A 14,903-nucleotide genomic window follows, 5' to 3' on the forward strand; every position below is an offset into this window, starting at 1 on the left:
CCACTTAATAGCTTTGTGACCTGTGAGCCTCAGTTTCTTTGTGTGTAGGGTAGTGATAACAGCACATTCTATCCTAAATGATTATTAAGATGTTCCAGTGAGATACTGGATATATAACTACAATATTTACATAAAATTAAAATCATCGTAAATATTAATAATAACCCTGACTTGGCAAAAAAAATCTCCTTTTTGTACAACTGCTTCAAATACTATCTGACCATCAACCCCAGTCATCTCTTTCCCATCTCTCCTCCCACCCTTCAAACATACTAAAAACAACATAATATACATACTCTATCTCTTGCTATGGGAACAGTAATTAAGTCGTTATTACCATTATATTTTTTTGGTGAGGCAATTGGGTTTAAGTGACTTGCCCAGGGTCACATAGCTAGTAAGTGTCAAGTGTCTGAGGGTGGATTTGAACTTAGGTCCTCCTGACTCCAGGACTGGTGCTCTATCCACTGTGCCACCTAGCTGCCCCAAATTACCATTATTTTTAGAAAGGCTATGTGAATTAACTCCCCTATGATTCCACTGTCCATTCCTTTGACTTCCTGTTAAGGACTAAAATTCTAGCTAAACTGTCTAAAATATCTAATGAGTGGTCGCCAATAAATTATAAGCTTTAGCAAGAGTTAGACTTTTAAGCATTTATTAAGGAGAATAAGAATTTGGTAAAGAGAGAGAAAGGCCTAAATTCCTATCTATTAAAGGGAGAGCACATTTCTAGCTCCGCTCTCCACCAGAGTCCAAAGGAAAGAGTGTGAGAGACAGAGCGCTAGTCTCTTCCTTCTTCCTCCCACTACCCAACGTCGCTTCCTGATGCCAAAGAAAAGACGCCTGGTCTTGCCCTCAAAGACCTTCGCTTCATGGGCGGAACTCTTGTACATTAAGTCTCCAGCAGGTGGCGTCATTCCAATCGTTACATTCCCAAACCTAAAACACTCCTTCCTGGTCATGACTTCTTTATATGTATTGCCTCTCTCTACCAGAATATAGGGCAATTAGGTGCTGAAGCTGATAGAGTGCCAGGCCTGGAGTCAGAAAGATTCATTTTACTGAGTTCAAATCTGGCCTCAGACACTAGCTGTGTGACCCAGGGGAAGGCACTTAACCATGTTTGCCTCCGTTCCCTCATCTGCAAAATGAGCTGGAGAATGAAATGTTAAACCACTCCAGTATCTTTGCCAAGAAAACCCCAAATGGTGTCACAAAGAGTCCAATACAACTGAAAATTACTAAACAACAACCACAAACTGGAATATAAGCTCCTTGAGGACAGGAAGGAAGTCTTATCTCTATATTTATATTCTCAGCACTTAGCACAGTCTTCAACAGGTACTAAGCAAATAAGTGGTTATGGGGGGAGCTAGGTGGCCCAGTGGATAAAGCACCAATGCTGGACTCAGGAGGACCTGAGTTCAAATCTGGCTCAGAAACTTGACACTTACTAGCTGTGTGACCCTGAGCAAGTCACTTAACCCTCATTGCCCTGCAAAAAATAGATAGATAAATAGATAGATAGATAGATAGATAGATAGATAGATAGATAGATAGATAGATAGATAGATAGATAGATAGATAGATAGATAAGTGGTTAGCATTCACTCAAAATAGGCCAAAGGGTGTCTCCAAGAAGTGGTTGTTGTTCTTAATGCTTTGTTTATGACGAGGACCAATGATATCACAGGGTGATGTCTTGACTTGCTCATGAATTAGATTTAAATGAGATAGAGTTTCATAAAGTCATCAGCCTCATTCTCCTTCCAGAGTTCAGTGGCAAGACAAAAGTTGTGACCACTGGCAATGGCCTCAGATACAGTGGATGATCTTGGTATCTTCAATGTTTGACCAAGCTCTAAGAACTCCACAATGCCAAGTTCAGCTGCTTTCATGCTACTTGGAACAAATTGTTCTCATCTGCCCATTCCCCGGGGGAGAAAGTCTTCTCATGCTTGGGATAGACATCCCCCTAACTCACCACTGCATGTGAAGCTTGTGGTTTACCCTCAACTTGGTCTAGCCCATGTGCCAAGATGGCTTTACCTGCGTGTGAATCTTTCAATAACACCCAATCTGTAATCATCTCAGAGTATTGAAAAGTAATATCATCTTAAACAAAGGGGGGATGGGAAGGGTGGAGAGGTGTTTGGAGTATAATCCTGACCCTCTAAGTAATTAATTCAGAATTGTAGAATAAACCCGGAACATGGAATCCCAGCTCTGTCATTTATTAGCTATGTGTCCTTGGACAAATTGCTTCATTTCTCTGAACCCCTGGTCCCTTATCTGCCATAGCTATTTTATGGAGTTGTAGGAATCAAGTGAGATAATAGAGGAGAGACCCTGTCTTATTTGCAGAACCATGTTGTTGTTTGCCCTTCATTCTTGTTGTCCTTCATTCTCAAAGAGGACCATGGCATCAGGAGGTGATGTCATGACTTGCAATGAATTGGATTTAATTGAGGGAGGCTGTTCAAAGTCACCAGCTTCACTTTCTCCTCCAGAGCCATCTGCATCCAGTGGCAAGATATACATCAAGATGACTGAAGATAACTCCAGATGTTTGAGGCAATCCAGGTTAAGTGCCTTGCCCAAGCTCACATGGTTAGTAAGTGTCAAGTGTCTGAGGTCAGATTTGAACTCAGGTCCTCCTGACTCCAGGATCAGTACTCTATTCACTGTGCCAACTAGCTGCCCTTACAGAACTATATAACTAGGTAGAGATAGCAAGCATTGCCAAATTTAGAAGGTATTAATGAAGATAAGGGATGTAGATTACTTTGTGAACTGGAAAGATATTTTTAATAAATAGTCTAGTCCTTCTTCCACTAGAGACTTATTCAGTTACATTATGGCTGCACTGAATGCTACATTGGGCTTTCAAAGGTTCTAACCATGAGAACACATGATCTTGCAGGTTCCCTTGAGATGTATTTTTAATATAAACTCAGTGATGGACTATGACTTTGCCAACCAATAATCATGTTATTTAAGAGTAGAGAGGTCTTTCAACAAAAGGTTGGTTTCCCCAGGAAATTATTTTTTCTTTAAAGACAGAAATTTATGCACTCATAGGCACTTTGTAAATATTTGTTGTCTTGGAATGGACTGTATGAATATGATCCACTAAAACCATGATCTATTCCAGTGTAGGAAGTACCCATATTTGATGAAATCATCAATTTCTTTGTGAAGTAATAAGGCAAGAAATGTTAAGAACAATAATCCACATTTCTATAGTACTTTAAGGATTACAAATTTCTTAAGAATTAGTGTTATTATTCCCATTATACAGATGAGATAATTGAGGGTCATAGAACTGAAGTGATTCTTCCATGGTCACAAAGTTAATGAGTGTTGGAATTGAAGTACAGAACTCAATCCACAATGACAGTCTCCTTCCATTTCTCTTGTCACTGTCCTCCAGAGACCTTTTCTTTCCCTTAACCATTTTTAGTCAGGGGGACTTCTTCCTCATACCTAACAGAAATTTCTCAACCTAAAGAGTAAGCCTCCCTTCCCTTCCTCCCAGCCAGCCACTAACCTGGACATGCACTTCAATAATAGGCTGCCAGTGGGTTTTGCTATATGAAATCTACCCAGATGTACAGCCTTAGGACATGTTTGCCACTGAATTCTAAGCAGCATTACAGGGAATATTCTGAATCTGGGGCTACCAGAAGAGAACATTGCCACACTTGTGACATTATTCACAGTGTTGGGAGGTGGAGAAACCTCATTTGCACCATCCCTACAATTCATTATGTAAGGTTGTTGGAATAGGAGATGGGAAAAAGAACCTTTTTTCCTTAATGAACCCTTTCTTATAGTGAATTTAGTTGACCACTGGATTACGCCTTTGGGAAAGGAGGGAAATGTCTGAAATACTTTTTTTAAAGCATGCTAATTGAGCATTTTTTAAAATAGCTATGTTCTGGCCTCAGACACTTGACACTTACTAGCTGTGTGACCCCAGGAAAGTCACTTAACCCCAATTGCCTCACCAAAAAAAAAAAAGAAAAATAGGTAAGTTCATTACATACTATGTTTTCTCTGTTCATTAAAGCAGAGCACCCAGATCATGTCCCTGTTAGCATTCTGTTACTCCAGTTTCTATACACCTTCTCTTCCAACTCATCTTCCACCTACTGCCCAAGTAAGCTTTCTGTTAGGTCATGTCATTCATCGACTCAGAGCTCTTCAGTGTCTCCCAATTGTTTGCCCAATCACATTGGACATCCTGACCCCTGCCCTCCAAAATCTGGCTCCAAGCTATCTTTCCAGCTTTGTTGGCCTTTACAGTTTCACATATTCTACCATCCTTCTCAGCTAATTTCCCAACCTCTATTCTCTTTTCCAACCCCTCCCATCTCTTCACCTTTGCTCACAACTATTCATTATCCATGCAATGAATTCTCTCCACTCCCATCCCCATTCTTTGCCCATTGAAGGATCTCCATTTCTTCAAACCCCAGATCAGCATCTCCCTCCTTAATGAAGCCATTCCCAATCCTACCCAAGGAAGCAGCAATGTTTCCGGACATAAATCATAGACTTGGAGCAGGTAGGGGTATTTGAGATCATTAACTTGAACCTGATCATTGTTCAGATAAAGAAACTGAAGTTCAGCAGAGAGATCACGATGTCAAGATCAAAGCTAAATTTTAAACCCAGGTCCCCTGACCTCAAACCCACTGCTCTTTCCACTGTGCCACATTGTAGCATTTTGTTTGCATCTCTCTCCCTGACATTTGTTTCATTTTTCCTTACATATAGTTATTTGTGTAACATGTCTTTGCCCCCATTCAGTTGTAAGGACCTTAAGAACAGGGTCTGTATCCTGTCTTCATATCCTTAGTACCCAGAACAAAGTCATATACACAGTAAGTTATTAATAGGTATTTGTTGAATTTAATTTCATTCAGACTGGACTCTCTTGCCAACACCCCCACCCCATTGGGACCACCAAAAGGGAGGAGTCCATTGTCTTTCCCCACTATACTTCTGCTTTACAATTGAAGTCATTCTCTTCTATTACTTCCTTAAACATTGTCTCTAGATCACGGATTCTTAGCCTGGGGTCCATAGACTTTTAAATATATACTTAAATTTACTTTAATGTAATAATTTACATAATAAGTAAAACAAATAATAATAAATCATTTGTCTAGTACAGTAAGATTTGCAAAGGACTTTCCTAATAACCTTGGAAGGTAGGTAGTTTGCTAATCACTCCATTTTACAAATGAAGAAACTGAACTTTAGAAACTGGACTGACTTAAAATCCCATCACTAATAAGGAACTTCTGGGATTCTGGGATCCCTCTCTTTGCTTTTGCAAATGCTATTCCCTTCATACCCAATGCCTATTTTTAAAAAAATTGATCATGCAACCAGCTTTTTAAAAATAATATTTGATGTTTAATGTTTTATATATATATATATATATATATATATATAACCTATATCAGATTACCTGCTGTCTAGGGGAGGGGGGAGGGAGAAAAATTCGAAATTGAAAATCTTATCTAAACAAATGTTGAAAACTAAAATTAATTAATTAATTAAAAATAATAATATTTTATTTTTCCCCAATGACATGTAAAAACAATTTTTATACTTCACTTTTTAAATTGTTGAGTTCCAAATTTTCTTTCTCCCTCCCTGAGATGGTAAGTAATTTGATATAGGTTATAAGTGTTCAGTCATGCAAAACATATTACCATATTAATCATGTTGTGAAATAAGAGACAGACCTAAAGTTAAAAAAAAAACAATGAAAAAAATACAGAAAGTGAAAAACAGTATGATTCAATCTGCCTTCAGACTCCATCAGTTCTTTCTCTGGATATGGATAGCAGTTTTCATCATAAGTCCTTCTGAATTGTCTTGGATCATTTCATTCCTGATAATAGCTTAATCATTTACAGGTGCTCATTGTACAGTATTGCTGTTAATGTGTACAATCTTCTCCTGGCTATGTCCACTTCACTTTGTATCAGTTTGTATAAATCTTTCCAGGTTTTTCTGAAATCTGCCTGCTCATCATTTCTTATAATACAGTAATAATCTACTATAATAATTTACCACAACTTGTTCAGCCATTCCACAATTGATGGGCATCCCCTCAATTTCCATGTCTTTGTCACTACAGACAGATATGCCATAAATAGTTTTTGTATAAAAATATTCCCTTCCGGGGCAGCTAGATGGCACAGTGGTTAAAGCACCAGCCCTGGATGCAGGAGTAACTCAGTTCAAATCTGGCCTCAGACACTTAACACTTACTAGCTGTGTGACCCTGGGCAAGTCACTTAACCCCCATTGCCCCAGAAAAAAAAGAGAGAGAGAGAGAGAGAGAGAGAGAGAGAGAGAGAGAGAGAGAGAGAGAGAGAGAGAGAGAGAAGGAAGACAGATTCAGGGAGATAATAGACAAGCAAAAAAAAAATATTCCCTTCCCCCACCCATTTTTTGTTTTTGTTTTTGGTGGGGCAATGGGGATTAAGTGACTTGCCCAAGGTCCCACAGCTAGTAAGCATCAAGTGCCTGAGGCTGGCTTTGAACTCAGGTCCTTCTGAATCCAGGGCCAGTGCTTTATCCACTGTGCCACCTAGCTGCCCCCCCCCCATTTAAAAAAATTTCTTTGGGATACAGACCTGGTAGTGGTATTGCTAAACCAAAAAGGTATGTATAGTTTTGTAAGCCCTATGGATCAGTTCATAACTAGCACGATAGTGTCCCAATTTCCCCACAACTTCCACAATATTTATTATTGTCCTTTTGTCATATTAGCCAATTTAATAGATATGAGGTGATACTTCAGTGTTGTTTTATCTAATTTCTCTAATCAATAGTGATTTAAAGCATCTTTTTTTTATATGACTGTACATAGCTTTTATATCTTCATCTGAAAACCAGGCAACCAGCTTTTGATGAAAAATTAGTTTTATATATTTTTTTGATTGGCTTTGTGCATTGTTTTTTGATACCTGGAAGATCCAGCCTTGTTTTGTCCAAGTGAGGGCTATGATAGGAAATTTTAGTGGTATAGTATAAAAAACAATGAATCTGCAGTCAAGAGCTCTGGATTTGAGTTGTAGCCTATCTTCTTATATATAATTCCTTCCTCTACCCCTAAATTGCTGAGTGACCTTGGGCAAGTCATCTCAAATCTGAGTCTCAATATCCTCACATATAGAATTTGGAAGTTAGATTAACACTATTGATAATGCTAATGAGCAAGAGGAGGAGAAAGAGGGAGAAGAGCAGAAGGCTGGATTTCTGTAGCACTTTCAGGTTTACAAAGAAAGGGCTTTCCTCACAACAACCCTGGAAGTCAGATAATGTGAATATCATTATCCCCATTTTACAAATGGAGAGACACATCACTGTGAGCCTCAGTTGCCTTGTCTGTAAAATGATGATAATAATATTTTTACTTTCTACCTCACAAAGCTGTTTTGGGAAAGCTATTGTTTTGTGAATCTTAAAAAGCTAGAGGTGTTACTATTACTTAAGTGCCTTTGAAAACCTGTCTTCAGAGCAGTTCTGTGCAGCACATAGTCCAAATATCTTAGTTCTGTATTACTGATGAAGAAACTGAGGCCTAAAGAAAGAGAAATGACATGCTCAAGTTCATATCATTAATAAACAGCTCTTGAACTGAGACCTAAACTGCCTGATTTTGAACCTGTTCTCTTTCCACTACACTAAGATGAGTTTTAATGGACTGATTAATTGGGCAGCATACCAAAGAAGCCAAGGAAATACTTATTTTGATTATCAGTAGTAAAAGTTAGACCAAGTTTAATTTAATACCTACATGTCTTTGGAAGGCAGCTTGATGGGGGGGGGGAGTGGTCTTGGCTGGGTCCTTCAAGCTTGAAAGGAAAACCATTGAAACATGTCATTTTAGGACAGTAGGAAAAGTCTGTCCATGCAACTTAAGAGCTTTGAAGTTGGGTAGGATAGAAAATGGTGGAATGAAGTAGTCCTGAGGGGGTCTATGTTCCCAGATCTGGTAATAATGCTATTTTATCCTTTCTTTCTCCTTTCTTTCTTCCTTCCTTTCTTCCTTTCTTCCTTCCTTCCTTCCTTCCTTCCTTCCTTCCTTCCTTCCTTCCTTCCTTCCTTCCTTCCTTCCTTCCTTCCTTTCTTTCTTTCTCTCTCTCTCTCTCTCTCTCTCTCTCTCTCTCTCTCTCTCTCTCTCTCTTTCTTTCTTTCTTTCTGCAATCAGAGTTAAGTGACTTGCCCAGGGTAACATAGCTAATTTGAACCCAGGTCCTCCTGACTCTTGGGCCAGTGGCCCATCTGCTGTGCCACTTAGCTACTCCTATTCTTGCATTCTTTAAGTCACTGCCCCTATTTGGGCCAGAATTCCTTCTGTAAAAATCTTCGTTTTGCAGATGATTGGACCTGGGTCATTTATAAGGTCCCTTCTCAATCTGATATTCTGTGTGCTAGAGTGGTATGCTGAAAGAAGTGCCTGGCGTGAAGTCCAGTCCTGGTTCGGACACTAATCAGTGTAATTAATCCAATGTCTATGTGAACTATTCAAATATTCAGTATTCTAAAGGTCCTCTAACTCTGACATTGTTCTTTCCATATTTTAGGGTTCCTTCTAGTTTTGAAATTCTGTAATCTATGTCCTAAAATCCAATGAAATTCCAACTTTCTTTGCTGTTGTGGCTCTTGTGAATCTATGGTTCTGAATGCTATGGCTTTGTGTTTTAAAATACTTGGAGCAATGACCCTGTCATTGTTTCCTATAACTTGTATTCCTCTTTACTTCTCCCACTTGACCCCAGTCTCTTTTCCTCTGTCTTAGTTCTGTTCACTAGATGAATCAAGTCTGGTAAATGTATGGACCTTTGGGTAAGGAGGTTGGAGGAATTTAAAAAAAAAAAAAAGAACTGGTGGTCAAGGGAGGTGGGGCAGGGTGGGGTGAAGAGGGTGGCTTTTAGAGAAAAAGGAGTTGAATCATCAGCAAAACCATTAGAGCTAATGTGATCTACCGTAAGACTGGGAATTAGAATCAATGCTAGGGCTTCTGAAGCCCAGAGGGGCCATGGGCAGGTTTCTCTTACCACCTTTGCAGCAAAGATTTTGAAGTCCTTGTTTGGGGGAAATGGATTTTTGTGATTTAAAAACAACAGCTTTTAGAGGGCCCCGGATATGCTGATACTATGGTTAAGCGCTGATTCAGAGCTACAAGCAAGGACTCTGGGAACCTTTAGTGAGCTGTGCTAGGGGCCTTGGACCAGAGAAAAGAAGGAAGCAAGGAAGGGGAAGACAAAATAGTACTTTTTGGCTGATGACAGGTTTTATCTATTGCCATGCAATGACCTAGAGTCTAGAATGTCTTTAAGACCATCTTTAGAGCTTTCTTATTTTACAGAGAATACTGAGACCCAAACAAAGGTGGCCAGTATGATGAGCAAATGGAAGAACATGAAGTATAAAGACTTTGTAGGATGGGGGCAGCTAGTTGACATAGTGGATAAAGCACCAGCCCTGGATTCAGGAGGACCTGAGTTCAAATCCGACGTCAGACACTTGATACTTAACTAGCTAAGTAGCCCTGGGTAAGTCACTTAACCCTCATTCTCCCCCTACCCCCCAAAAAAGAGAAAAAACAGTCTTCTCAGGAATTGTGGCTATTTGGCCTAGAAAAGCTATAGGGAGAACATGATGGCTGTCTTCATATATCTGTGGAATTATTACATAGAATAAAGTTGTTATGCAGATTTGTTTTGTTGGGTCCCAAAGAGAAGAACCAGTAGTAGAATACAGCATCTATCAAGAGGCAGAAGTTAGCTCAGATTAGAGGCAAACTTTATAACAATCTGAGCTGTTCCAAAGTGGACTCTTCTACCTCAGGCCACCATCCCTGGAAACCTTGAAGAAGAGACTGGTGGCCACTTGTCCGATGTGCTGTAGAGGAGATTCTGGTTCAGATATGGGCTCAATTAAGGAGTCTCTGAGGTCCTTTGGAGCTTAGCTTTTGTGATGTTCTTTCCAGAGCTCATAGTTCCCACATTCCCTCCAGACTCCATAGCACTGGTCAGTATTCAGTTAGATTGCTGCCCCGTCACTCTGCTTGAGAGTGCAATTCCTCACACAGTACTGTAACTTGTGGGCCATGGGGAAGTCTTTTCCCTTCCTGAATCTCTCCCACCCACATGTTCTAGAGCAGTAGTTCTTAACCTTTTTTGGGGGTCATGGACTGGTGATCCCATTCCCAGAATCATGTTTTTAAATGCGGAAAAGAAAATACACAAGGGGCAGCTAGGTGGTGCAGTGGATAGAGCACCAGCCCTGGAGTCAGGAGTACCTGAGTTCAAATCCGGCCTCAGACACTTGACACTGTGTGACCCTGGGCAAGTCACTTAAGCCCAATTGCCTCACCAGAAGAAGAAGAAGAAGAAGGAGGAGGAGGAGGAGGAGGAGGAGGAGGAGGAGGAGGAGGAGGAGGAGGAGGAGGAGGAGGAGGAGGAGGAGGAGGAGGAGGAAAGAAGAAAAAAGAAAATACACAAGATTACAAAGGAAATTGGTTATATTGAAATAGTTGTCTTAATATTAATTTTAAAAAAAAGTTCATGGACTTCAGGTTAAGAACCCCTGTGGGCCACCCTCAGGACTTGTTCATGTGGACAGAAAGGATACTGTTCCCTTGGTGAAAAGGAATACACTGCACTCCCAGTAAAACTAGATTACTTTTGCAGTATACTTCCAATTTTCCAAGGTTCCTTTGATTTGGGGAAGGTGTAATGAAGCTGACTTATTGGAGTCACTAACAGCTGACTAATCAGCTCAGTTGGGCTTCCCAACAGGCTCTGGATATCTCAGTTCAGAGAATCTATGATTCGTTCATCTTTTCCCTGAGGCACAATAACTTGCCCAAGCTTCATATCTTCCAGCAGGGTAAGCCCCTTTGGTAGCTAAAATGGCCTAGAATAATAGATATAACATCAGAATAGGAAGGGATCTCAGGAAATAGAAAATAACCAGTTAAGTCCTGAAAAGGAGTCTTAGAGACCATCCAATTCAACCTATTCATTTTTCAGAAAGAGATTCTGTCACTCATCCCAGGTCATTGAGGGAGTTAAGGAGAAAGTGGGCTTTGAACTCAGTTCTTCCAATTCTTATACTGGAACCCTTCCCACTTTGCACTTGGCTTCTCAATGTGAGTCGCACTGAAATTCTTCCCCCTTCCATATCCTATCAACCTTCAGAAAATATTGTGCCCTGTGTATACGTGTGGGCCCGTGAGGGTGGGATGGAGACTGTGAGGCCCTTTAAAGGAGTAATAATTGGTCAGGAGTGGACTTTGGAGAACTAAATGCAGCTACTTTGACGAAGATAGAAACCCCTTTTTCTTTCTGAGACTCCCACCTTTGCTGGGGGAGGTTGGCGGTTAATAGAAATGCGAGGAGAGCAGACAAGATTGTGTTGGATTTTTGTTTTGTTTTGTTTTGAGGTGAAAATAAGAGAAGCAGAATGAGGCTTTGGAAAGGCAAAGATGTAACAGAGGGAAGCACGGTGCTGCAGGGTCAGGCAGCATTGGGTGGTGGAGCTCGGGGTGATGATAGCGGAGAATGACTAGGGTTTCATAAACAGTGACTGCGTGCTAGGATGGCGCCGAGGATGTTTCTGGACCCCATCTCACCAACATTGTCCATTGTCCCGGATCCCTCGTGTTCTCGGGGAGTAGAGAAGAGGGTAGGGGCTTCTGGGACCTAGTCCAACAAATGGGATCAAATCCACCAAAGTCAGGGAGGTCCCGGGAAGGACCGAGACCCATCCTGGGATCCCGTAGCTGAACTTCACTCTCCTGTAGTGGGCTGAGAAGCTGTCCCTCGTTTTAGAGAAGTTTGGGTTGGATACTGCGCCACTGAAAGAGGCACAAGCCACGACCTGCCTTCTGCACCCTGGGCCTGGCTGGGCCGAAAAAGCTAGTCTTGGAACAAAGATTCTCATTATAACTGGGTCCGAAAGGAGTGCAGGGGTTGAAGAGACACAGTGGGGCAGATGATGAGGGAAAATATATCCCTCAGAAAAGAGAGAGGTTTGCATAGAAATATTTGGTAATTACGGTTTGAAACGGAAGAAATAAACAGCAGGAAGAAAGGGAAATACTTTCGGGGGAGATAAATTAAGGGACCCTCCCACAATAAGGGAGTTGGGAGATTCTGGGATTTAGGATTTAGTGAGAATTAAAAAGAAATAAAGGAGGGTATGAAGAACAGAGAGAGGGGAAAGAAGGGAGGGAGAGAACTGAAAATATGCAGGAGAAAGTAAAAGAAAAAATAGGAAAGAGAAAAAGAGAAAGATGGAGACAAACAAAAACAGACAACAAAAAGGGCGGGGAGGGGGGGAGAAAAAAAAAACAAGATGGAAGAATTCGTGTTTGTGAGGGGATTAAAAAGTCGAGCGAATGAGGGAAGGAAAAAAAGGAGGCTATTATACGTCTCCATCGAGCAGACTGAAATATTTGCCCGGCCGGGGGAGGCAGAGGTAGGGGAAGCTGTGCCCAGGGTACAGGAGGGGAAGCGACAGCGGCAGCAGGTAGCGACTGAGGAAGGCCGAGTCCTTATAAAGGGCCGGCAGCTCCGGGGCCTGCTCGGACGCCTGGGTCCCCACTGGCCCATCGGGCTCGGCAGCCAGCTGTCTCTTGAGTTTGTTCCTGCGGTTCTGAAACCAGATCTTCACCTGCGTCTCCGTGAGTTGCAGGGAGGCGGCCAGACCCGCACGCTCAGCGCTGCTTAGGTAGCGCTTCACGTCGAATGTGGCCTCCAACTGGAACACTTGGCTCTTGGAGAAGATGGTCCTAGTCTTCTTTTTGCTGGACTGCGGCCCAGAAGATGGTCCAGCACGGCACTCGCTGCGGTCTGTGGTGTCCGGGCTGCTCTCTCTGGGGCAGGGCACCTCCCTAGGCCCCGAGACCCCCTGGAGGCTTCCTCCTGCCCCTCTACACTGGTCCGGCTCCCAGCCGCGAGTCCGGCTCGTGCTCCTGCTCCTGCTCCTGCTCCTGCTTGCTCTTGGATTCCTGCTGCGGCTGCGGCTGCGGCTCCTGTTCTCTGCCTTTCCTGCCGGGTGGAACAGCTCGGGTTGTGAGATCTACCTGATGCTAAGGGGGCAGCGGACTGTTCCTCCTTCCTCCATTCATTTCTAACCTTCCCTCTCTTCTGGGCTTCATTCAGTTCTCATTCTCCTTCAGTTCTCCCCTCCCCGTCCTCATTTCCCTATTCTTCCCCTTCTTCGTCCTTCTGTGGAGTCTCTTCTCTATTTCCTCACCTTGCTCTTCCTCTTTTCTATTTCCCCCTCCTTTCCGATATTTCACCTCTCCCTCCTTTTCCTCCTCCTCCCCCTTCCCTCTTCCTCCTTTTCTTCCTCTTTTTCCATCACTTCCTTTTCCTCCTCCTGCTCCTTCCTCCTCCAGGATCTCCCTCCTCCCCTCTAGAAATCTGCAGCCTCCTCTATCTATCTATCTATCTATCTATCTATCTATCTATCTATCTATCTATCTATCTATCTCTATCTATCTATCTATCTCTCTATCTATCTATCTTTCTATCTATCTATCTATCTATCTATCTATCTATCTATCTATCATCTATCTATCTATCTGGGTCTTGATACACTGGGATAGGGCCTGCTCCTGCCCACCCCCTTTTAGTCCCCGGGGAAAGTGGTGGAGAGAGAGAAATATCACTAACCCCCTACACACACATACACACACGTACACGCAGAATGGAAGCTGATTACATTGAAGGGGAAAAGGTGAGGGGAAGTAGGAGAGAAAGGAAGATATGGAAGAAGAGCCGAATGGGGATGGAGCTTTCCAGAGGAACCTAGAACAGATTTGGGGATTCAGAGAAGGATGGGCCGAGGAGTGGCAAAGAAACCACAGATTGACAGACTCTCAAGTCCAAAAGGGTTCTTATGGACCGTGAGTCCAATCTATTCATTTGACAGAGAAAGAGGCTCAGAGAGGGGGCGGTCTGCAGCAAGATCACACTGTGAGTGTGAAACTAGACTAGACAGAACCCAGGTCTATGGAATTCTAGCCAAGAGTTCTCCCCTGCCCTCGGAGTTGCCCCTTGCGTGGGATATGAGAAGAGAAGCCGTGGAGATAGAAGGCTGGGGGGGGGGGGGGAGGATGGGAGGAGGGTATGAGAAGAGGGAGGAGGAGCAGCTGCCTACCCGAGCCGAGATCGCGCCTCCCGACCTCCACGGCCACCGCTTCCTCCTCCTCCCCTGGGTCCTCGTACTGCTGAGGTTCGTGGGCTGGGCTAGGTCCCCGCAGCCCCCAGCAGTATCCAGGTCGCGGCGCCCTCCGCAAATCCGACCGGAGGATGCTGTCGATGGTGAAGGTGCGGGGGCCCATCGACCGCCCAGGCTGAGGCTGGGGCTGTGGGCGAGGGCCAGAGAGGCGGTCGCCCACCTGCTCCGCTCGGCTCATGGCGCTACAGCCAAGGCTTCGTTCGTCTCCACCCCCGCGCCCGGGAGCCCCAGGCCCGGGCCTTCTCGGAACAACCCCCGCAGCCCCCGGGGCTCAGCGCAAGCCGCAACCACAGCCGTGGGCGGAGCCCGATCCTCTGCTTGAGCCTTGCAGCTGAGCGGAGATTCGGCCGTGGATTGGCCAAACTGGGGGCGGGGGGTGGAGCCTGGGAGGAGCCAGAGGGGAGAGGGAAGGCAGGAGAAAAGAAGGGAAAAGGGAAGCTGAACGGGAGAGGAAAGGGAGGATAAGGGACAGAAGAGGGAGGAGGAAAGAGAACGAGGGAGGAAGGGAAAGGGAGAAGGAGTGAGAGGAGAGAAGGAAAAAAGGGGACAAGAAACAGGAGAGGAAAGAAAAGGGGAAGATTTGGAAGATTTCCTCTGAAAAGAGGAGC

At 43.4% G+C, this 14,903-nt stretch overlaps 1 protein-coding gene across 1 annotated transcript; it reads right to left on the reverse strand.

Annotated features, from left to right (window-relative positions):
* Nucleotides 1-12,349: 12,349 nt before the first annotated feature.
* LOC122731655 (homeobox protein HMX1-like) lies at nt 12,350-14,574 on the reverse strand. Its single transcript, XM_043971910.1, has 2 exons — nt 14,215-14,574; nt 12,350-13,097 (listed from the first exon to the last, which is right to left on the reverse strand). The coding sequence occupies exons 1-2, from the start codon at nt 14,471-14,473 to the stop codon at nt 12,472-12,474; spliced, it is 885 nt and encodes a 294-aa protein (XP_043827845.1). The 5' UTR covers nt 14,474-14,574; the 3' UTR covers nt 12,350-12,471.
* Nucleotides 14,575-14,903: the final 329 nt, after the last annotated feature.

Source organism: Dromiciops gliroides, chromosome 6 (assembly GCF_019393635.1).
Source record: "Dromiciops gliroides isolate mDroGli1 chromosome 6, mDroGli1.pri, whole genome shotgun sequence".
Lineage (NCBI taxonomy): Eukaryota > Metazoa > Chordata > Mammalia > Microbiotheria > Microbiotheriidae > Dromiciops > Dromiciops gliroides.

Excerpts from the sequence above, each read along its gene's own strand:
- LOC122731655 (XM_043971910.1), bottom strand. The coding sequence starts at position 14,473 with ATGAGCCGAGCGGAGCAGGTGGGCGACCGCCTCTCTGGCCCTCGCCCA. Across the intron at positions 13,098-14,214 it reads GAGGCGCGATCTCGGCTCGG|GAAAGGCAGAGAACAGGAGC; the intron begins GTAGGCAGCTGC and ends TCCACCCGGCAG.